General features: G+C 39.0%; 2 protein-coding genes across 3 annotated transcripts in view; one reads left to right on the forward strand and one right to left on the reverse strand.

Moving 5' to 3' along the window:
• Positions 1-15,434, reverse strand: part of LOC149078011 (uncharacterized) — a 99,094-nt gene extending 83,660 nt beyond the window's left edge. For both annotated transcript variants that reach the window (XM_089241566.1, XM_089241569.1), the window contains exons 1-2: positions 15,310-15,434; positions 11,337-11,433 (exon numbers count right to left, since the gene is read on the reverse strand). In XM_089241566.1, the coding sequence (XP_089097692.1) occupies positions 11,337-11,381 (45 nt within the window). In that variant the 5' untranslated portion in view covers positions 11,382-11,433; positions 15,310-15,434. The remainder of the gene's footprint in view (positions 1-11,336; positions 11,434-15,309) is intronic.
• Positions 15,435-17,033: 1,599 nt separating this feature from the next.
• LOC149078012 (importin-9-like) overlaps positions 17,034-24,110 on the forward strand; it is a 30,697-nt gene continuing 23,620 nt past the window's right edge. Inside the window, exons 1-3 of the mRNA XM_089242086.1 lie at positions 17,034-17,298; positions 21,203-21,351; positions 23,622-23,823. Of these exons, the coding sequence (XP_089098212.1) occupies positions 17,169-17,298; positions 21,203-21,351; positions 23,622-23,823 (481 nt within the window). The 5' untranslated portion in view covers positions 17,034-17,168. The remainder of the gene's footprint in view (positions 17,299-21,202; positions 21,352-23,621; positions 23,824-24,110) is intronic.

Consider the following 24,110-nt stretch of genomic DNA (forward strand, 5'->3'; position numbering starts at 1 on the left):
GATACGTTTATAAACGAAATAAACAAAAAACGGATAAACAAAATTTTACGGCATGCACCAATTCGTAAGAAATTCCCAAACGTTTACTAGGTGTACATACGGTGAAATAGTAGCCCATCATCACAGAGGCAATTCACTCACTACCGTTTTACATCCATACAGGTGACTGGGTGGCGAATCCGACCTATTCTGCCAAATGAAAGGGGGTGTGATAAAGCAAAGCCTCCCAAGATACTACAGGAGTAGTATTTAGAAAATACCCTCCTAGTACATCTAGGAGGCTTTGGTGATAGACGAGCTCAAGAGGATGATAGATGGATCACGAAACACCCCACCAACCCGGTCCTATCTCAAACCGTTTTCGAGTTACGGTGGATAATTCTATTATGGAAAAAAATGAGTCAAGTCTGAAAATACCAGAATTTGTGGAGTTTCTGAAAGACCTGCGCTCAAACTAAACACACATTTGGAAAGTGCAGAAAAAATACTATAAGGTGGCACCAACATTATCGAAATATCTGGTTTTAATGGCGAGCTACAAGCGCTGAAAGATTCGCAAAGTTCAAAATCAAATTGCCGCTGAAATTTTTAATCGCCAATTCTGTAAACACCCTTCTAGCAACAATCTGTCAAATTTACCAAAAACTTGTCCATTCCACCAGCTATTCGAAAGAACTTACAATAAACTATATCGGTTTTGTGGTTCAGGAGAAATTTATAGTCTTTTGTTTACATCACTGAAATCAGCGTTTGTCGAAGTATATATTGAACGAAAATTCGGATTGGCGGTTACAGATATTTCGGTGGCAATTTGCATTTTGCACAAAAAATCCTACAAGGGGAAATTTCCTCTATCTACAGGATATCCGTATTTAATGATGAGCTACAAGCTCCTGAGAGATCGGTGAAGTGAAAAATCGAATTGTCGCCAAAACCTACTAAAATTTCTTCGACGAACGTAGATTTCAGTGATGTATTGCAAACAAACGACTAAATTTCTCCTGAACTAGATGACCAATTTGGTTTATTGTAGGCTCTTTCGAAAGCTTGCGGAATGGGCAAATTTTTAGTAAGTTTGACCGATTGTAGCTAGAAGGGTGTTTGCAGAATTGGCAATTAAAAATTTTGGCGACAATTCGATTTTGAACTTCAGCAATCTTTCAGCGCCTGTAGTTCGCCATTAAATCCAGATACTTCAATAGAATTGGTGTGACGTTATAGGTTGTTTTTTTCTGAGCTTTCCAAATATGTGCTTAGTTTGCGTGTAGGTCCCTCAAAAATTTCACAATTCCGAGTTTTTTCAGACTTCACGCATTTTTATTAAATAATCGATTATCCACCATAATTCGAAAAAACACAAATCGATACGCAAAATAGTTTAGTTTTGCGAGGAAATGGGAACCTCAATATCTCGTATCGCTGTTCAACACGCATCTTTCATGCAGGAAACAACATGGCTAGTCGAGAATAAACAAAAATATAAAAACGCGTTTTCCTGATGTTTACAGGAAGCTCAAGTTCACATAGCAGCGCACACACACATAAGGTAAGAAAGTGACAGTATATGAAGAAAAAAAAAATTACACAAAATGTGTTTTGAAAGAAAAAAAAATACTATGTGGAGCTGTTTATGTAGTGCGAACAACATTATTACTCCATGGCCTTCACGCATACTGGAACATCGTCAAATAAGAGGAAAATCTAATTACGCAGAATCCACGGCAAAAAAAAATAGAATGCAATACGATATCACTGCAGCCATCAGAGCAGTGAAGGGATAAGCGAAAAAACAAAACCAAATTAACGCGTATCTCGATATCACTTACGTGTTATAGCTTTTTATTTTCCAAATTTTTGACAAACGCACAATGTTTCTGCGATGATAAAAATCGCGTTTCATTATAGCGTCATGTGTCAAATCGGGAGTGAACAAATAGTCGGTGACTGCTATTGTTCAACGGCTTGAAATCACTTCATCGGTGTCGCACAAAACAGGGATTTTCCTTTCCCCCCCCCCTCCCCGTGTGGATGGCAGTTTAGAAGTACGCCCGCAGGCGGCACAGTGGTAATCGGTCGAGAAAGTAGGCAGACCTTCTCAACACGATACTTAAGCAAACATGAAAATTCAGGCACCTGCCACTCTCACAACCCTTAAGGTACGCATACGCGCGTGTAAATTTTGGAATGCACCAATAAGTGCAAATTGCATAAAATTCTCCAGAATTTTTACGAGGTGCATGCACGAATTAGTACATTAGTAGTAGTTTGAAAATACGATTGAGGAACTGGCTATAGCATTAGTTGGAGCAAAAATTATGAATTCAATTTTTGTTCATGGACATTTTAATGTTTTGCTTTATATCTAATTTGATATTCTTAAAAACAATTCTTTTTGTCGCCTGTACAGGAATTATTTTCCTCCTAGATCAGTGTTTCCCAAAGTGTGCGATATCGCCCACTGGAGAGAGAGATGCGACGTACGAGGGGAGGGGAAGCTGATTTGATGCATTAGTTATAGCAGCCATTTTCAACCTGAGCAACTCGGTGGTGTCCGAAATATCCTAGAATGCTGGACTTTTGTCATTTCCCACTCGCGCGTTGTTTGATCGAGACCTCAATTGAAGCAATCCCCTCAGGTGTTAGCACATTATGCTGATTTTAGTTAGAGCAAGTATCTCTTCTTCGGATTAAAGGCATAGACCTCTGGTACACAGCCCAAGTGCGGCCAGAAAATCACAAACAGAATTCATCCAGCCCACACGAAAGCTATTTCTAAAAAAATATGCTAATACACAAAACACGATAGGCACCTATTCACCAGTTTGTGTCCCGAGAGCGATAATCATCTCGCATATCTGTGTCGCAAACCGAAAAGATTGTGCCAGGAGTGCACGTTTGCTACTCGAAAAGGGTGGAAGACCTGCGGTACATTAAAGATAAAGAGTCTCCAATCTGAACGTGATACAGTACTGTCCTACTTGGCGGAACATTAGTGTGAAGGTGATGACAATTTTTTTTTTGCTTTTGCTTCACCACACAGCATGTTTTCGGTTTTTTACTTTTCGCGCAGTATATATACGCAAATGTAAAATAACTAGTAACATATGCAAGACTGCATAAACAGCTGTTTTAAGATGAGCCCAACAGAACCAAGACAACATACTCATCATAGATAAATCAGCTGAATATACAGTGACATGCATTTGCATGTCATACGGTGTTATTCCGTGTACACTAAGATATTGTGTAGCATCGATTCAACACATCCATCCAGCAGTTAATTACAGAGTGAAATCTTTAAATCTCGTTGATGATTTGGTCATAATATGAGCACACGAGCTACATAGACCGGGAGCTACGGTTTAAAGCCAGTTCCAAATGACCATGCTTTTATTAAAATCACCGGGATCTTAGCACAAGCCTGGTACGCTGAACATGAGGCTAAACTTTCGTACGTATCCGATAAATATAATGATCACATATATAATGGGGCTAGTATCACACTTATGTGAAACCAGTTTTCCGGTGATTAAAAATATTAAAAACAAAACTGATAATAGTTAGAACCCCTGGAAAAAACTTTAAACGAGTGTCCCTTTGTCCAAAAAAAATGTATTCTACAACTTTGTCGAGCTCAGATAACTAATTAAGTTTTGTTTCAGGAATTTCAATTATTTATAGCACTAGCAATAAATTGCTTTGTGATTAACAAAAATGAAAAAATACATCATACAACAGTACGTTCATCGAAATATTTTCACATCAAATCTGAAGAACTTACTGAAAATATTCAGTAAAGCTTCCGTGCAATAACTCTACTCTAAAAAGAGAGTTTTCTTTTTACTCAATAGTACCTAAATCATTCTCAACAGAGAGCAATTAAGAAAGATATTCAAGTAAATAAAGGAGAGATAAAAAGCCTTTCAGCTATTATCTTTGCATGACTTACCGACCTCCTTGGGCTGTTTTTTTCACCTGTTAGTGCCACTCCTCGAATAAGTTGAAGTCGGTGGGGGGAAAAAACGCTCTTAAGAACGTCGAGAATGGGAGCTCACGTATACATATATAACACACAGGCCGAGGCTAACTGCACGGGAAACACTTTAAAAGCTGTTTCATTCAGCACGTTGTATATCTACCGCTAAACGCGCTCAAGGCAACAAAAACCTAAACTGTTATTACAAAGGTAATGTAAATCGTGATGAGGATTGACGTTTCCAGAATTAGAAACACCTTGAGAAAAGGGGGGCAAATCTCTCAGTGGTGTGTACGGCTCTCGCTCCACTTTGACCGACGAGTGATTTTTTTTTTTTTTCCAAACATGCGGCTTCTTATACGAGTCTATATTTCAAGTTCGCTATTCATTCTACCAAATCGGAATAAATAAAAGAAATACATTATTGATAATCTGCTACTGGAAAAATCATGGATCCATGGACAAATATTCCAAGGGGGTGAAAATATATTGAGAATGATTCGAAATTCGCGGCGAAGTGGATCAAAGAAAAGAAAAATATATAGTAATTCCTTAAAGGTCAAATGACGAAAAGGCTTATTTGAAAAAAAAAATGTCCTTGAACGACTTACTAAACAGGTGCAACAATTTTACACATTCCCCAAAGGTAAAGGAAAAATGAAAAGTGGGGGAATCATCGTATCTTCTCTACATACGCCACTGGAAAATGTGTAATATATTTCTCTGGATGGAGAGAATCGTGACCTCGCAGTTCATTCGATTCAACTGCGTCTCTACTTTTTATCATCATTTCCGAAAACTGTTTCATGTTCTGACTTCAAGCGAAATGCGTTTGAAAATCGTAAGAACTTTTGTTTTCCGTTAAGGAAAATTAAGAAATTGTATGTTCCAAATATAGTTAGTTGATGAATAAGAAAGAAAAAAATGAGCAATTTCTCATCAAAAACATAGGATATTTCGTTTTCAAGTTCTATATCAGCCGTCCTTGGGGGGAGATTTTAGGAGTCCGTGATCTTGAATGGAAAAACAATCAGCTTATTTTACATTATAACATGCTGAATATTATCCGTCATACGAGTCTGTGGCTTTCATTTTATTGGCACAAGGGAGCAAGTGGAATGGTACAAAACGGGTTAAAAACTCCTGCTCCATATATGGGTAGCTCATAAGAAAGTCTTTCGATGCAGTCATATACACTGCTGGCTCCAAAATGCAACATCTTGAAAGCGTTGTGCTACATCTTTGAAATTTTTAACAGTGGAAGTAAACATGTAGATGAGCAAATGATCACAAAATCAAAAGGAAATAAGCTTTATTTCATGCTTTTATAAAGAGCTCATTCCATTAAAAATGGACCAAAAACATCGAGAGTTAGTTGCATGTGACTGACTTGAATTTTCTTCAATTTCGGTTCACTTACAGGTGCGTCGAGGTATGCAGGTCTTTGAAACTTTGGGTATTGTTACGAGATATAGCCTACATACCTCACCACACCTGTACGTGTACCGAATTTTAAAAAAATCCAAGTCGATCATATTGCAACTAACTCTCGATGTTTTTGGTCGATTTTTAATAGAACGAGCCCTTTGTAAAACATGAAATAGAGTACATTCCTTTTGATTTTGTGATTTACTCATTTCCATATTTTACTCTGCTCATCTCATATTTACTTTCTCTGATAAAAATTCCAAGCATATAGCGCAGCACGTTCAAGATGTCGCATTTTGGATAGCCAGCAGTGTAGTACTTGATCTTCTCTACCGGAATAGTTCAAATCGATAAGATTAATATTTCTCTAACGGAATCGGGCGCCAAAAATGCTACCGAGAACTCAACTTCATTTCCCGGGATACCGGAAGAAAAAGAAGATATAACTAGATGGTGAGCGAGATGCTCACTAGACTTGTTAGAAAAATATTTACCAGAGAAACGCGTTCCGAAAAAGCTGCAATTGATAATTCCAACAAATCTATAAATGCAATGAAACCTGTCTAAGAAGGACACTGTACGAGACGGAAACCTGTCTCGAACGGAACCAGAGCACGATAGCCCAGGTCGATAAAATACTCGCCTAAAGTACCAAAGTATGTTTAGATGTGTCGCGAATTCGATACCCGGTGCGTCCTTGTCAGAAAACTTTCCTGACACAGGGGTACAACCGAAACGGCGACATGACCACAGAAAAAATTGCTACCTCAGGGAGTCCCCCATCCAAGGGTTAGCGAACCAACCTCTCGAGGAGTCTATAAAAAACAAGCCTGCCGTTCGGAATCGGCAATAAATTGCAGGTCCCGGTCTAATTAGCTCTCGTGCGTAGAAAATGACCGTGGTGCGACAAAAATGATCAAATGATCGAACGGAACAAAATAAGTGCAGTGTCATACATGGAACAAAAATTTATTATACAGAGGTAAAATTGTTAAAATATTTTTGCTAATTTTATACTTTATGAAGTCCAGAGTTAATAAAAGTTGATTTTTTTTTCCAAAAAATCTGTTCAATGATTAGCGCTTTGATTTTGCACCTTTATAAGACGGAAATCTAAAAAACCGGTCTAAAACGGAATATTATTTCAGTCTCTTGATGTTTCGTTTCGTAAAAGTTTCATTGCATTAAAGAAAAATAACTTAAATTGTGATGAATGCCAACCTATCTTTATCTAGTCGAGTTAAGACAGCACTGTATCTGCTTTACAAAGAGGTTCAACACTTGCTAAAAACGTGGTAATTACCATCACGCTATAATCGGGATTACTAACTGTAAACTAAACTACAACCAGTAAGCAATACTATATACAGGGTGTTCTGTTAATGGAACCGACACACTAAGAGGGTTGTTAGTAGGCATCAAGAGGAACAAAAATTGCAATGGAACATGATGTCGCAAACCACGTTGAGAGGGTGAAAATCGCGAAAAACTCATGCAGGTTTCGACGTCACGCTGGAACGACAAAAAAAGTGCAATAATAACTACAAAAAGATTTATCTGATTAACTATTACAAGAGTTGTTGGAAGTGGCGGCCACTGACGTCATTGCACAGTCTACAACGACAAAAAAACGATTTCCGGACGCGCTCGAAGATACCAGGTATGCTTTTGATGTCTGCCGCAGCGACGACAATCCACGCTATGAGATCCTCAAGTATCCACAGGCGTCGCATAAATGAGTGATTTAAGTTGACCCCATAGAGAGAAAGTCGGAGGAGTGCTTACATTGCGCGGTGTCTCTGCATCACACTGTGCTGGGTGGAAGGTCCCAGTCTCCCGTAGTAGTCGATCGATCGTGGCGATCATCGGATATTGCTGTTGATATATCCGCTGTGCTAAACACCCATTGCCATCTGCTCGACCGTAAATCAGATGCATATCAGCGTATTCCCCGTTCGTGTAATCAGCCATCACGATACTCATTGAAACAAACAACTAACTGCTACACGTGCTTACTACCGCAATAGTGCTAATTTACGTCGTCCGCAGCGCGTGATCCTACACTAGAGCATGCGTTTCGTGACGCTGCTTACGTCAGATATGGTGAGTGAACCCACGAACGCATTCAACGACCAACTGACATCCACCTTCCATCTCTTCTGGACTCAGAGTCTGCACGCGTTTTTCACCCTCTCAACGTGGTTTGCGACACCATGTTCCATTGCAATTTTTGTTTCTCTTGACGCCTACTAGCAACCCACAGAGTAATAATAATATAGAGAGCGCGCGAGGGGTTACAATGTGAAGAAAAGATCGGAGTCACGTGACTCTGGTCAAAAGGCTGGTCAGGGAATCTCGCTGGCAATGCTTTCCTTATGGCTGTTCATACGACGATCTCCACATGCTGTCTTATTTTGGATTAGAATGGACAACACTTGCGCAGCTTTCTGATGTTCTGAACGGTGTAGAAAAGGGGGACCAGTATCCTTTCACACAAAGGAATACTTTTTTGCTTCCCTTCTTAAAAATTAAAAATTGGAATATTAAATTGACGATTCAATGGATTTCTGACGTAGTCTGTTTTCTATGATTCCATTTTGGATTTAATTCAATTAAATTTCCAAGTTTTGTTAAAATTCAAATGTCACAAGTCATTATTAAATGTTTTAATAAAATTTTTTGGTAATAAATGATTGAAGTAATGAGTTTTATTAAGTTTCAACTGAAATATGCATCTCCGCAAGATTTGGCGAGCTAGCGAGTTCATTCGAGTTTCGCTCAACTTGAAGAAAATATGCTTTTCAGAATGAGGAATTTATGACAAATATTTTATTTAAATATAATGTAATGAAAACTCACCCCCACCCTCTAGATAATGGCAGTTTTGCATCAAAATGTATAACTACCTCTAAAAATAGTAATATTTTTATCCCTCTTCAAGCCTGAGATAAAACTATCACAGAAAAGAAATTTTTTTATTGATTAATTTGTGTTTGTTGTATGTGAAATTGCCCTCAAACAAGAAAATCAATTAATTGATTAATTAATTTTAAGTCAATATCTTTATTAGGACCATCTGAGTTAAGACGTGAAGTCACTATGTGTACCTCAGATGTTAAATACTTGAAATTATTACATATATACAGTCAAACCTTGTTAATGCATCATTCTTGGGAGAGCAAAAAATATGACTTAGTAAGTGGAGTGACTCGTTAAACGGAGTAAGCCATAGCTGTGCCGATTTCTGCCCGAGGACAATTGGGACTTCCAAAAAGTGACCCGGTAAGCGGAGTGATGTGTTAAAAGGGTGACACACTAACGAGGTTTGACTGAACTCTACATGAAATTTCATTTCTTATCATTTAGAAAAAGTATTGATGATAAGGTTTTGTAATTTTCTTGAAAAATATATTTTATTCCAGAAATATTATGTAAGTGTTTACATTTTTGTGTGATAAGGTTATAAAAGATTTTTCAGGAATGATAGAAATGAAACTTTTGCTTATTATTTGAATGTTTCATGACTGAATATGGTATGAGTGTGAATGTGTTACATTACATAACATAATATGATGCATTATAATTGTATACTAATAATAAATGTATGATTAGAGTAATTGTAATGTTCTTGGAAGATAATTTTTTCTGTTTTAATAACCCCTAGTTAAAATAAATTTTTGAAATTAAAATTGGCAAAGAGAATATTTAAAAATATAAATGAAATATAGACTGTATATAAGAGATTGGCGATAGAGCTAAGAGATAGGATCAAAATAAGATTTGAAAACTCAAAAGTCTTAAATTATTAGGAAATTATCCCTAATGGAAAATAAAAAGTTTTAGTTTTTCAATATTTGTTTATATTATAGAATTGATTTTTTTTCCAAATCTGATATTCCCTAAATATTTTACAAAAGAATGAATGAAATTCATTGAACAACTGAAGGAAAGTTTTCATCAACTTAATCGAGTCAAATTTCGTTACAGCAACATCCTAGCGTTAACACGAAATCACTACGAGGGTTCTGCAAAAACGCGCCAAATGTAATAGCGCAGAACCCGTTCTTTCCCCGACAATACTGCTTATCTTTTCTTCACGTTCGACAAGTTTTATGAACAGCGTGTGCAGTCTAGTATATCTTTAGTCTATGTAACAACCCTCTGAGTTTGTTGGTTCATTAACAGAACACCCTGTACTATCTTGACCATGCTCTCCCAAACTATTTACATTCATGGTACCCTTGGGAATGTGGTGCATCTGAATATCAGGTGATAATTTCCATGTCAGAAAAATCATCCAACGATTCTCCCAGAGAATTCGACGAAAATGGCAGAACCGTCTCAACAGCCCCCCCCCCCCTCCCCAGCAGAGTGATATTCCAGGAAGATCTAGCTGGAAGTAATGTGTCACATTCTAACAATTTACATACTTAATCTCAAAAATTCTAGTGTCAAATCTCATAATTACACGGGCCCCGGACATGCCCGGGTGGGACATACTCATAGGTTGACATTCCTGAGAAAAGGATGAAATGTGAATCGGTTGTTAACATTTGGGCTTAACATATATGCTCTCAACCATAAGCAAGCACAAACCAAAGATAGGACCACACTCATGTCCAGCCTGTCCCAATATGCCCAAAAGTTGGTCCTAGGTGAGTAGTGTAGCCGCTCTACCATTGGCAATGATCGTCAAATGTTGGAGCCTGGAAGGTATTGGAAAGCTGGTCGAAGAGAACAACCAGGACTTTCCAGCCTCCACTAAGTCAAAGGAGAGAGATAGCCTCCTTCCTTCCCAATTTTCCAATCCATCTAGCCACACATTGGTCGAAAAACACCAACAGTAACAATGCATGTTAGTCTTTGAGAGTGTTCTGGAAACAAATATTTGCCAAGAAATATTAGGCGAAGATGGGCCAGCCTATGCTGCTGGTGCTTGCTTGCAACAGGAGAGGCAAACACTAAAAGCAAATATTTGCAAAAATTACTATTAGACCAGGCTGGACATGAGTGGGGCCTTAGATTAAATAAAATACAGGCATGGATACTGAGATCAATGACAAAATTCGTAACAGAGCTTAAGCATACTACAGCTGGTTTTTAGTTATTTATTTATGTAGTGTAAAATAAACAGATCTTCAGTACTTCATCTTCCTGCAAATTCTCCTTCATCCAATAGTGAAGTTGTTTATCTCAGCTTTTAGGTCAGTATCTACTTCTTTTTACAGTGCTTCTTAGTGTTTTATGACAGCCGCTGCGGTGGTTGAGTGGTCATAATGACAGACTCGCATCGCGAGGATCCGGGTTCGAACCTCACCATCGCCATAATGGTGGTCGGCTGAAGTTTCCTGTGGTTCCCAACTTCGAGGAGCAAATGCGAGCCGATATCCCCATTAAAAAGTCTTGCCACAGAGAGCAACAGACCTACAGCGATTAATTATTCAATCATTACACTTCACTCATAGTTAGAAAAACTGGTGGCAGATGGCAGCACTACACATAACAAGCATTACACAAAAACAAACTTCACGTCAGGTTTCACTACACGTACACGCACATTCCCGCATGTACCAATTCGTCAGAGGTTCCGCAGAGGAATATGGACGAGGTACATGTGTGGTTTAGTAGTAGTGTTTTATGACAGCTACGTTCAAATTTTCAGCCATTTCTGGAACGAATTAAATAATTTTACACAAAAATCTATGGGAACTTCTTTTTTGGCTAACAAATATGAATTTCAGAATGAATTGACTTTGTTATATAGCTGAGGTATCACCATATACAAAAATAATCCATGCATATCACTGTGGCAAGAACACAAATGCGCATTGAATACTCGTGCTGCTTTTTGTGTTGAGCACAATTTTTTTTAATGCACTTTATAATTTTTAAAATGTACTGGACATACAAAAATTTAAATAAAAGCAAATACCTGAGCCAAAGAGTATTTCCCTTGAACATCTTCTTTATCTTCCATGTTGGTGGTAGGGTATAATCTCACTATCTTCTCTGCATTATAAGAACTACTTCTGATATGGATAACAAAAAAAATAATAATTAATTTCATTGTGATTATTAAGGTTATGTTTTCGTGTTTAAACAAACATTTTACGCAGTAATTTATGTCTGGTAAATAGAGAATTTATCCAGGGCTAATAAGGAAAGATAGACCTGAAAGTTTGGCAGAAACAGTGTGATATCGATGCACATGCATTTATTAATTCAGTCGACCAGCATTATCTTTTGTGGTATGGGAAGGAAGCATTGCCCTTGGTACCTCCGTCTATGACAGGGCCTATACTTTTGGGAGCAACAAATTCAAACAACACAAACATCTTTTGTCTAGTTGTCCTTAAAGCACAAGTGGAGATAGGCTTGAAAAGCTGGGTAATGGTGAGCTGCATGATAGTGATGTTCAGCGCATATAAGCCTTGCAATACATATGGAAAACTGACTGTGTGAAGAAAAGAAAATTCATCTCTGCCTCACAGAGGTTCGAACTCTGCTCTCTCAAATGCTGGACCAATGCTCTATCTCTAAGATATGACAGTAGACAGAATATTCCTTCCTTGGAGCGTATACTGAATGGCTCTGTGCAATGGACATCCAGCATATAAGAGACCAAGTTTGAGTCTCCATGACAGCAGAGACCAATTTTACTTTCCTAAACATCAGTATCTCTCCAAACACAGTTCGTTTTCCATATATATTGTATTAACACGAAGGAAAGAATGTCTTTCTCTATATATACACATCACCATCTGGTGGCCTTGTTGTGATTTGCAAGTTATAAGTGGAATGTTGCAGCTGTCTATCGCACTGAGCCATTCAGCACATATACACTCAAAGGAGGGGATATTCTATCTGCTTTCATAGCTTACCGGTAGCATATGAGAGACCCAGGTTCAAGTCCCCATGACAGTAGAGATGAATTTTCCTTTCCTAAACATCAAAAGCTCTTCACGCGCACCCAGTGTTTTCCATATACCGTATATACTCGTGTATAAGCCGAGTTTTTTTGTGGAAAAATTCATTCAAGTGGGGGGGGGGCGGCTTATACTCGGGTCAGTTTTTGATCAGAAAATATCGACTCCCGCAATCAGTAGTCATTTTTGTAGCAGTGTTCGAAAAACCGGCATTATTGGTATGGAATATGTTCAAACCCCCGATAATGTCAAAGACGAGGCAAAGAAATCTAAAACATCATTGGCTTTGATACCAGGTTAATGTCGATTGTAAAGCCTTATGTGAGCATCAACAAGCCTTTCAAAGACTATTTGAGGAATTTGTGGATCAAAGGGATGAGTTCCGATGATAAAGAAACTACAAAAAGTGGTGCCTTGAAGAAACTTAATGTTGGCCTGGTGTGCCAATGGGTACATGAAGCGTGGAATTCTGTTTCCACCGAACAATGGCAATGATAGCCCAGGTGAAGATAAAAACGAAGGTGCCGCACCCCCCCATGATGATCTGATGGATTACAATGAGCTCGGAGACTCAGAAGAAATGGATTAAAATGTTTGTGAATCATTTTCTATTGTAATTTTCCGTAAGCTATTCATTTTGCATGAAAATATAAGATTTTTTTTTCTCTGAAATGCACAGATTTTTTGGGCACAGGTTTTCAATTTATTGCGGTTTTGGTGGTGCTGAAGTGGAAGGGTCGGCTTATACACGAGTATATACGGTATATATATTTTATTAACAAGGGAGAGGACATCTTTCTCTACACATATAGGCCTACTGACGTAAAGGTCTCAGAAATGTTTCAGACCCATGGGTGCTGCTTAGATTGGGTTTTATATAGGAGATTAGGATATTTGTATTAATTTTATTAACACTTCTTAAGCAAATGATATTCAGCTGTAAAGGTTAAAGTATTTTATCGTTTCTTTTACGTGTACCACTAGCACGATATTGTAACCCTGTAGCCTTTCATACTGCCACTGTGGTGGTCGAGCGGTCACAGTGACGGAACCCCACCAGCGCCACAGTGGTGGTCGGCTGAAGTTGGTTTTCTGTGGTTTCCAACTTCAAGGCGCGAATGCGAGCCAATCTCCCCGTTAAAAAGTCTCGCCACAGAGAGCAACAGGCCTACAATGTAACAAATATTCAATCATTACACTTCACTCACAATTTGAAGTATAGATGGCAGCACTGAAATATCAAGCACAATACTAGCTACACACTCAGACTGTTAGGTGCACTCACTTTGTTCCAGACTCTGCCACGAAGTTGGGCTGGAAGAGATCTCGTCAACGGGATAAGTCAGGTGGCAGAGCCCCTGGCGTTCATTCATTCAGCCTTTCATACTGTTCCCCCTCTCATCAATCGATGAAGGGGAAAAATCTAATTCAAACATCATTTCTTTCACTCTGTTTGAAAAATGTGACAAAGAATTATACACTCTGACATTTTCTGCAATGGAAGAACGAGATATATATATTGATCCCGAGCTTGAAAAATCAAGAAAAAAAGGCCCACCAAATGGTTTAGGAGCCAAGAATATTTCTTTTGCCTGAGCTAATAATCATCTATAGAAAATTTTAAATGCCAATAAGATTTCTTTAGTCATGGCAACCTGTGATTTGTCACGCCGTTTTAGCAGAAGTTGGAGTGAGATCAGTCCCTTGCTTCCTTGAAGTGTTAATTCTAGAGGTGCTCTAATCCGTGGCATTGAGTGACATGGGTGCTCAGGACCCGCAACTTTGGCTCCAATGACACTCTACTGATATAGGGGTACATATTGGATCAGTCTGCTCAGTCATTGACACTAGGGCAGTGGTTCTCCACCAGGGGTCCACAGATCCTTTGGGTGGTCCTTGGAAGTCTGAGCTTAGATGAGAACATAATTTACTGTTTTTATATTATGTGCAGATTATTAAGTCCAGAGGTCTATCACCCGAGTAGCGGGGGTAAGATGCTCGTCTCCAATTGTGAAGGTTGCCTCAGGTACCAGATTCGAAACCGGGGATAGAATATTAATATTTTTCCTAACGAGCTTGAGGCAATCACTGGTAGATGGCACCTTCATTTCGAACTCAACTCATTAATGGCAGCAAATTACAATATAGCTGGAGTTGGTGTTTGGTAAAAAAGTAAAGAAGTCTGCAGCGTTCAACTTATTGGCAAGAGGGATCCTGGAACTTCATCTTGTTGACAGAAATATAAGAACACAAAAGGTTAAGAGCCCATGCTCTAGAAGGCATTGCTCTCTCCCCCTACAGCAGTGGCAGATTTATTGACTGGGGAACCAGGTGTGCGCCCCCTTTAAAACCCCAACTTTCTTCTAATTCCGGGGGGGGGGGAGGAGGCGATATTTTCTTCTGCACCTAGGGCCTGAAATGACCCGACAGGTGTCAGAGCTGTGGATGCTCGAGAATGCACATTTGGTAACACAAACGGAATTAATACAAAAATGGCCATTTAATCATACACCCCCCCCTCCCCAACAAGGGTGGGGCTGGCAGGGCTCGAGCACGGCCGCCTCCCCCCACACAATTCTCATCATTATTTTCTTGTTTTCTTTCACACTATAAATTCTCTATGGGGGGGGGGGGCCGTGCAATTAGTACATAAATCACACAGGAGCACCCACAGGTCTCACACACTTCCGGTCATCCCTGCCGCTTCCCCCCCCCCCACACATCCTTGCACCTCAAAATCAGGAGCTTTTAAAATGCTCAGTAAAAAATTTCATGTTAAAAAATTGTAAATTTTTCCTTCTTTTTTTTTCATGCATAACATGTATCACGTAACAAACCTTTGAAAACATATTGAGCAACAGGTTGTTGACGCTCATTTTTGTACAAAACTTTTTATTAGCTTTTAACATTAAATTAAATTTCCCGTTTTTAAAAAAAAATTATAACATGTCTTTAAAAAAATAAACAATTAAAACTCACCACATTTCCCTTTAAAAGATGGTGTAAATAAACAACAATCCCCCCTATAAATAAAGCGAAATTAAAAAAAAAAAAAAGGTATTATTTGTACAGCTGGTGATATACGATTTTTCAAATGAAGGGAAAGAAAACAAAAGAAAGGTGTGGCTTAACGCATATCATCCAATCAAACGCTTTCACCCCGCCTTCGCCATATTTGAACTTTTTAATGACGTCATTATGGATGTGGATAAATATTAAAATTTTGAAAAATACTCAAAGAAAAATTGAAAAACTAAATCTAAAACACCACGAGAGAAACAGAAAATTAAATAAATGAAACAAATCCGGTTAATCCGACCTATTCCACTGTTTGTGATGTCACTTCATAGTTTTCATTTGCTGTCACTGATATGACTATATGTCCCGTTATCCCGTATTTTGACTCCCTACTTACGTGGACCGTACATGGACGGTCGGGCCTAATTCAGGCAGTCCTCCAATTCCTCCCGCACACACAAGGGCAGTTGAATTTTCTCTCCTTCCTAAATTCATCTGCACGTCAACCAGCTGTCAAAAAACTTTGTATGGATAGCGTGAAAATGACATCCTCCTCAGAAGTCGTCATCTGGTGGCAGTGTCAAAAATTGTGAGCTTTGGCGACTGAAGTTTAGCCTGAATTATGTCCGACTGCCATTTACGGTCTCGTTCAGTGCACACAAGCTCCAAGGAAAGATTGAAATATTTACTTCGCCTTTGAAGTCAAGTGGTTTAGGGCAGTGTTTCTCAACTTCTGGGCCGCGGTCCGATACCAGGCCCTGACATCATTCATACCGGGCCGCGAGTATCATCAGCCATTTCATTCCTCATTCATTTTCAAATGGTCTTGTGTTTGACTGAGCCTCCACTCACAAAAATAAATGGAACTGGGCAAAGGGCCATAGGCGGTGATAGACTTGGAAATCTGGGGGGGGGGGGGCAAGGTCATGATGATGTCTAGATCTGATCACCCCCGTATCTCCGCCCATGCCGCGGGCTTGCCAAGGTTGAGAAACACTAGTCTAGGCAGTGCCATCTTAACACATGGGCTCACCCGAGCACTGCCCGGAGGCCTCAAAAAAAGAGAGGCGTCAGAAAAACGAGTGGTAGTTGAATTTTTCGGGAATTTTCCAGGTAGGGCCTCAGAAAAATCCTTTGGCCCGGGGGCCCATGATGCTCTTAAGACTGTACTGGGTCTAGGGTGCTCACTCGGCATATGAGAGGACGTAGGTTCGATTCCCCGCAAGTCAGTTGAATTTTCTCTCTTTTCCAAATTCATCATCCACATCAGCCAGCTGTTAAAAACCTCCGTACTTCCATTCCTGCCATTGGCAATTTTCCATGATCTCAGCAATATTTGGCAACTTTTCTTATGTTTGGCATCATTTTTTAGCGATAATCGACAACGTCCAGTAGTTTGAATCCCAACTTTCTTTCCGGCAAATGTGATCACGCCAATCAAAACGGTGATTTTCAGGGGAAGTCTTGAAGCTTGGCTTGACAAGGTTAACATTAATGTGCCGCTCTAATTTTAATGAAATATGGTCAGGTTTATTTGTCTGTAAGGAGTAGAAATTTTTTCAACCCTAAAAGTCATGGCAGTGTTTAAAAAATAATGATATACATCACGTTTAAATAATTCAAATGATTATTTTTTTGCCCGGGGGGGGGGGGGGTGAATCAGTGCGATGCAAAAAAAAAAAAAAAGTTCGTTCTTGAGGAAATTGGCGCCTATTGTAAAGTCATTTTTTTGTTCCTTTTACTTTTGATGGCCGCCAAGTTCGAAAGTGTTTTTCATTTCAGGTGTAGTTTGGAAATATTAGAAAGAAACAATTATAAAGATGAGTTCCACCCAAGCTCAAGAAAAGTTGCGCCAAGCAGTTCATGAATCTCTTCATGCGGTTTTATCGCCAATAAAAGAGCTCCGCGAAAAAGGCGAAACGCAGATTGGATTCTTGGAAACCCAAGATGGTAATAAAATTGTTTCTTTTAATTAAAATATTTATATGACTAAGATTCCTTAAGCAGGGTTGCGCCAAATTTGGTGATTTCCAGTTTCGCCAAGGAGGTATAGATTTTTTTTTACTCGCCAAACATCTTAAACGTGGTGAAAATCAAGATTGCAGACAAAAAAGAAATTCAGCAATTGGCGTTTTTTTTGTCAAGCTAAAACATTGCGAGGAGAAATTCTGTAACCATCTAAGGTTGACCACAGGATTTATCCACCCATTACATTTGGATTTTGTGTTTCTATTCTGGCAAACCCAATGGCGACCAAATTTCTTGGTGTGATCGCTGTTCAAATGCACATTTCGGGCACGAAACTATAATTTCTTTGGCGAGTATCACATCGACTTCTGTCAAAAACTGATGCTCTCTCTCGTTTAACTAAAGAATGCTCATCCATGAAAAATTTGAAAAACTCACAAGCAAAAAATGTGTGATGACAAAGAGGGTACACTAAATTTCAATAATGACGAACATAACATGATCATGTTCTTTTATCATGCACTTTGACTTAGAAAAAATTATTGTTGCCAATAAAAAACTTTGGAAGAGCCAAAGAGCACCAAGTTAGGCCTAATCAGTTGACAACAAAAAGTAATCACCAAATGTGACACAACCCTGCTTATGAATCTTAGCCCTTTAGATGAACACTACCGAGCAGCGTTGCACCAAATCGTGACAAAATGTTTTCTGTTTATTCCAAATATACAGTGTACCTTTCTGTCACCAAGTTTTCGTCTACCCCCAAAATAGTGCTTTCCCCCTCAATGTTTTCTTCATTTCCATACCTCTGGTGGTGTTAGATCAGAGATCCACGCTTGTGCATTTGGTTATGACTGCTGCATGAGTTTTGTATTAATAGCATTTACATGGGGGGAGGGGCCTAGCGGGTTATAGCCCAGGGCAGGGCCGCAACTAGGGGGGAACAAGCGGGTCTCGCTCCCCGGGTACTAGCCCCGAGGGGGCGCAAATTTCATTCTGAAACACCTTCAACACTACAAGGGGAGGGGCGTCAAAATGCGTGCTTGCCCCAGGTGACCAAACATCTAAATGTGGCCCTGGCCCAGGGCTCCAAGCTTGGATGGGCAGCAAATTTAAGGAATGGGTGGCTAAGAATATTAGAATAGGGGACTGGCTGCAAAATTTGTATTGTTAACAATGAATCCTCTGCTCACAAAACGATGGACTAGGTCACTCAGTGACCTAGAGAGTTTGCAACCATGTGAATGATCGAAACAGTTGCCTAGAGAGGGTGTGAGCATGGGCCTAGAATGAAGCAGAAGCAGACATCTCCATATGTAATGTAGCCTCTCTTTGAGATGTGAAGTGGGCTGTGTCCAGTTTTCCAATGTTCAAAACAAATGTAGCTGAGGCAGACATTTTCAGCTGCAAATGAAATCGAGCAGATACTATCAGCTCTGAATGGAGTGAAGGCAGACATCTTGGGCTGTGAATAAAACCAAGGCATTGGCTGTAAATTAGTTAAGAGAGACACCATTATTTTCGTTAAATTGTCCCGTTAAAATAAATATTTTGCAAGACAGAATTTGTCTTCTCATTTTTTGGCTCTTGGGCCATCACCCTCTTTAGACCCATGCATGACATCATATAGGTTGCAGTTAGATCTGCAGATTCAGTCCTTGGGAAGAACAGAGATAACATGTTTTTTTCCTTGCCAAACCTGAAGCGACCATCGATAGATGGCACCATTATTTCTGACCCAACTCAATTGGTAGCAAATTGTATGGCAATATATGACTGGAAATGGTGTGTGGTAAACTTGTTGCCTCAAGGCCTGGGATGATTCTTACCATTTTTTGTTTTGTGATGTTAAAAATTTGCTACAGAAGGGGGCCAGCCTAGGGACCTTGTTCTAATCTGATGTAGAAATGCTTCAGTTTTTAACAGAAGTTGATCTCATACAAGCAAATGGAAATCCAGTTTCTTGCCCTAGATATGCCACTAAAAGTGGTCTTAAATACTGAAACGCAAGGGATTTGAAGGAAACTTATTTTTCTGGGTATTATGGGGAGAGGTGGACACAGAAAAATGTTGTCTGGTCTCCGGTGGGAAGGTCTCTCTGGGAGGAGCCTCTCCAAGAGATTTGGTTGGTGTTGATTGGTTTTTATGAGTAATCGAAAGAGGGACCTAGAGCGCAAGAGACCAGTTTCAGCTGAAGGAGGTTTTCTATGGGTTCCCAACTTCTAGACATGAATGAGAACCGATCTTCCCCATTAACAAGTCTCGCCACATACAGCAACAGATCTACATTGGTGCAGATATTTCAAATATTAACTTCACTCTCAGTTTGAAAAATAGATAGCAGCACCAAAATTTCATGCAAAACGCTAGAAGCACATGCTCAGACTGTTACGTACATGTGCACACTTCTGAAACGACTGATTCTGCAGTAAATTGCTCATGGTGATAGACCAGAGTTATGCTTGGTTTGTAAGACAAAAGGGTCAGTGATCAACCAAACAGGTGACCAGGAGAATGAGGAATCAGGTCAGTAAAAGCACGTCTATACACTAGCACGCCGATTTCGCAATGCACGACTCCCTGCAGCAGTTCTAATCCGCTTGTGAGCACACAAACTTCCTTTGTGCTCCTTTCTCTCCTTTGTGTTCGATGAAAAAACTGATTCCAGGTGGGTTCAGTGAAAACAGCTCAAGAATTGTTCACAACACCGTACAAATTACTGAACAACCAATTGCAAATGCTTCCATTGCATGTGCTTCCATTACAGGAGCCGGAAACCCAAGGAAAGGGTGGCAAGTTTGAGAAATCAGTGGTAAAAAAAATTAGACTAGAATGAACTACAAAATTCAAAAAGTCCACGCGTGATAAAACCACGAATCTGCCTCTGGGCACCAATAGGATGTTTGTCCCGAGTGACTGGATACTTTTTTGTTTTTAGTAGTTCCAGCCTGAGCTTTGCATATAGTGAAAGTGGCCTTGAGCGAAGCCATTTTATGTCTGTAATGAATATGACTACTTTTATGCTTGGGGCCCATTGCAATGGTTGTTGAAGCTGTTTCTTAATCATGTATATTTCTTGAAAATCCAAAGGCGTCTCCTCTAAACATGCCACCTCGAGGCAGCTGCCTAAAGTACGGGTGCTCAACGTTTTTGGAGAGTGCAGGCCACTTCATTAGTTCGAAAACGTGATTTGTAAATGTGCTGCATGTACTGAAGTGATCTGGAAATGCAAGGAAGAATCGGTAACATTTAGCTACAGTACGAAGTACAAAAGCCTGGATAACCAAGCGGAGATCAAGATGTAATTCAGAAAGAAAATTCACATTCCTCTGTGAGGAATCAAACCACCAATCTCTCACTGTCCGTGTGAGTGTTCTAACCAATGAATTACAGAAGACAGGCATTTTCCTTCCTTAGAGCATAAGCCTTCCTTGCAGCTGCGATTCCCCACCGAGGAATGTGAATTTTCTTTCCGAACTACATCTCGATCTCCGCTTGGTTATCCAGGCTTTCGGAACAGCGGAGAGTGACATCGCTTCTCTTTATTTATCTACAGTTTTTGAGGGGTTGGATAGAGTGGGTTCTATCCCAGACACTTGGGTGATTTTTTTTCCTGATGGCCCACATGTCAGAGTTTTGTGTAGCCCCGTCAACTAAATTATTATTATTTTGATTTGTCAACCTGCCAGACACTATAAATGGCATTTTGATGGAGTGAAATAGAATTAAAAAACGAAAAAAAATTGCTGATCTGTAGCAATTTTGTATCCCGAAAAACATTCGGAATGACTCGTAACTGTTGTTTGAGGATGATTTTCTATTTTGATGCTCAATCTCATGGGTATGATAGTTTTTGTGTATTTGCGTTCCTTTTTTTCACTTCTAGAGTTTGCCATTTACTTGACAAAGTTGATTCTCAACGCAGAAGCATCGTTACCGATAAGGCAGTTGGCATCAGTTATTCTGAGACAGTATGTGCAATGTCACTGGTGTGAATACACTGACAAATTCAAATCACCACAGACAAAATCAGAGGTAATTTCATGCTATTATTTTAGATTAATAATAACCAGGGTTGGGATTTTGCCGGGAATAATGAATTTTTTACTGAGATAGTGGCAGAAAAGTAGTAAAAATGGCAAAAATATAAAAAAAAGAAGAAAAATACATATTCAGAGTTGCCAACTGCTACAGATTGTCCATAGTTTCTAAGATGGCCGCAATGAACTACAGAGCTACTTCTCTCACACTCTCAATACTACAGAAATTGGTTTTAAAAAATCAGGTCTTTGAATTTCTTGTGTTTACTTATTTTTATTATTATTTTTTATAAAATTGCATTGATCTTTACTGTAACGATGAATTCGTATATGCATGTGAGAAAGTTTGAGAGAAGAGAAACTTGGACGTGATCTATTTTGTCTGTGTGCAACAGGCAATCTAAAGCCATATCTAAACCCTCTGTTCTACCAACACCTTGTATAGCTGAAAGTGTCCGCGCAAAGTTTGTGATGTCACTGAAGCCATCCATTTTACCTATAGTCATTGTATATGTATATATATATATATATATATATATATATATAGGAAAAAAAAGGTAAATATTTTGCATACATCTGCTTGCTTTATCCAATGGGAGCAGGTGAAATGGACGACTTCAGTGACATCAAAGCTTTGCGCGAAGGCCTTCTGCTATAGAAGATATTGGCTCTACTCGATCCCAACTGTGAAAAAACCTGTTTTCTTGTATAATGATTATGTTGTCCTGGGGGTATCCCCCATTGCAAAGCTGAACATTCATCACTACCGACAAGCTTTAAGCTAATGCTGGCATGTCTGCATATTACATTATATGGATGTTGTGTAATTATCAATTGTTAAGATATTATATATTCTTTTTTTGTAATTTCACTTGTTTTTGACAATGTTGGGGCTGAAATTGGTAACTTTACTTACCTCCAAAACATTTTCAGCTGTAATTGGCAACGTCATTTACCTTTAACAATTTTTTGGCTTTAATTGCAATTTTATTTGCAAACATAATGGAATCCCCCTTGGCGAGCTATATTTTGCCTGTAGACTAGAGGTTGTGTACCCCTGACCAAGATAAGCATCAGTTGACGAGACATTGTAGCTAAACAGACGTAAAATAGAGTTGTGCCTGCCTGCTTGTCATTAATAGAAATTAATAGTTTATATCATTAATAAGAAAAAAATTTGGTCATAACTCGTAACATTTGCATAGCTGCCTAGTCTCCCACATTTTCCAGGAGGCTCCTAAATTTCTACTCCCGAAATGCTTTATATCTCTTGAATTTTGATCGTGATCAAAATCCTTACTTTTGGGGACAAAAAGTATTCCCAAAAATGCTGCTTCTCTCTCTCTCTCTCTCTCTCTCTCCAAAAAAAGTGTACCATGTTGTGTGCATAAATTGTACATAGATTGTCACCATTGCATCAAATCAAAATGAAATGTATGATTTGTGGTAAAAAGAAAGGCCAAAATTTACTAAACAATGATATGATTTCGGCCATACATTCCATTTTGAGTAAATCTGTCCCATTTTTGGACCAGATGGCAATTTTATGTAATTCAACCTGCTTTTGGACTATGATTGGCCTATAATTAGTGATGGCTGCCACGATATGATTTTACTTAGGGGGAAAAAATCCCCATGGGGTTTAATTTTCATTTATGAAGACTCCATTTTTTTTCTTAAAGATTTTGCATGTGAAAATATTGTAATTTTCATTCTCCCTAATTCTTGTTCTCCAAGGTTGGCAGCTATGCATTTCTGATGCATCTCCTCTAAACATTCCACCTTGAGGCAGCTGCCTAAAGTAAGGGTGCTCAACTTTTTTGGAGAGTGCAGGCCACTTCATTAGTTTGAAAATGTGATTCATAAACGTGCTGCATGTCACTGAAGTGATGTGGAAATGTGCAGTGGATCACTGCAATGATCTGGAAATGTGCCCAGTGGGCCCCTTGAGTGATGTGGAACTGCATCACAGGTCACTTAAGTGATCTGGTAATGTGCCATGCAGTTCAATTTAAAAATTTGGTTTGAGGTTGCGCGTGTCACAGATTCCACATGCCCTTTTTTAGTGAATTTATAGAATGAAAAACTTAAAATGATGGCAATTGTCCCAGATCCCAGGGCTGGAATCCTGGCAGTTCCACCCCTGGGAGGGGCCATGGGTTGAGAATGTGCGGCCTAGAGTAATAAATGCACTATGTTAAAACACAAAATTTATGAATATTTCAAAATATGAGATGAACACTTTCATATTTCTTGTACGTATAGGTCAAAGCAGTCATACGCCAACTTCTCCCTGCTGGACTTTGCGACCCTCAGAGCCAGATTCGTTCCAGCGTAGCATATGCTATTTCAGCAATCGCTAAAACAGACTGGCCTGAAGGATGGCCAGAGCTCTTTGAAATTTTTATAAGGAATCTGAATAGCGGAGAGACAGGCGCTGTTCATGGTACCATGCGAGCGCTTGCAGGTTGTTTTATGTTAACACCTATTTTTTAACTATTACTAGTTTGATAGCAATTTTCATTGCCCAGTGATGTATAGTGAACAATTTGAAATATTCAGTTTTAGAAAATTGTTGAAAAAGTTTTTCCTTATTTAGTTTTTGTTTTAGAACTCTTATCACTAGAACCCGGAAGTTCAGGCACTAAAAATGGTTGAAATAGGCAGGCAAAAAAGCACTACAAATGCTTAAAATAGGCACTAAAAAAAGCATTTATAATTTATGGAAGAAAGGAAAAATAATTAGAAACTAAG

The sequence above is a fragment of the Pholcus phalangioides genome, unplaced genomic scaffold (assembly GCF_987345545.1).
Source record: "Pholcus phalangioides strain wild (caught in Gottingen) unplaced genomic scaffold, Ppha-v1.0 ptg000014l_1, whole genome shotgun sequence".
Lineage (NCBI taxonomy): Eukaryota > Metazoa > Arthropoda > Arachnida > Araneae > Pholcidae > Pholcus > Pholcus phalangioides.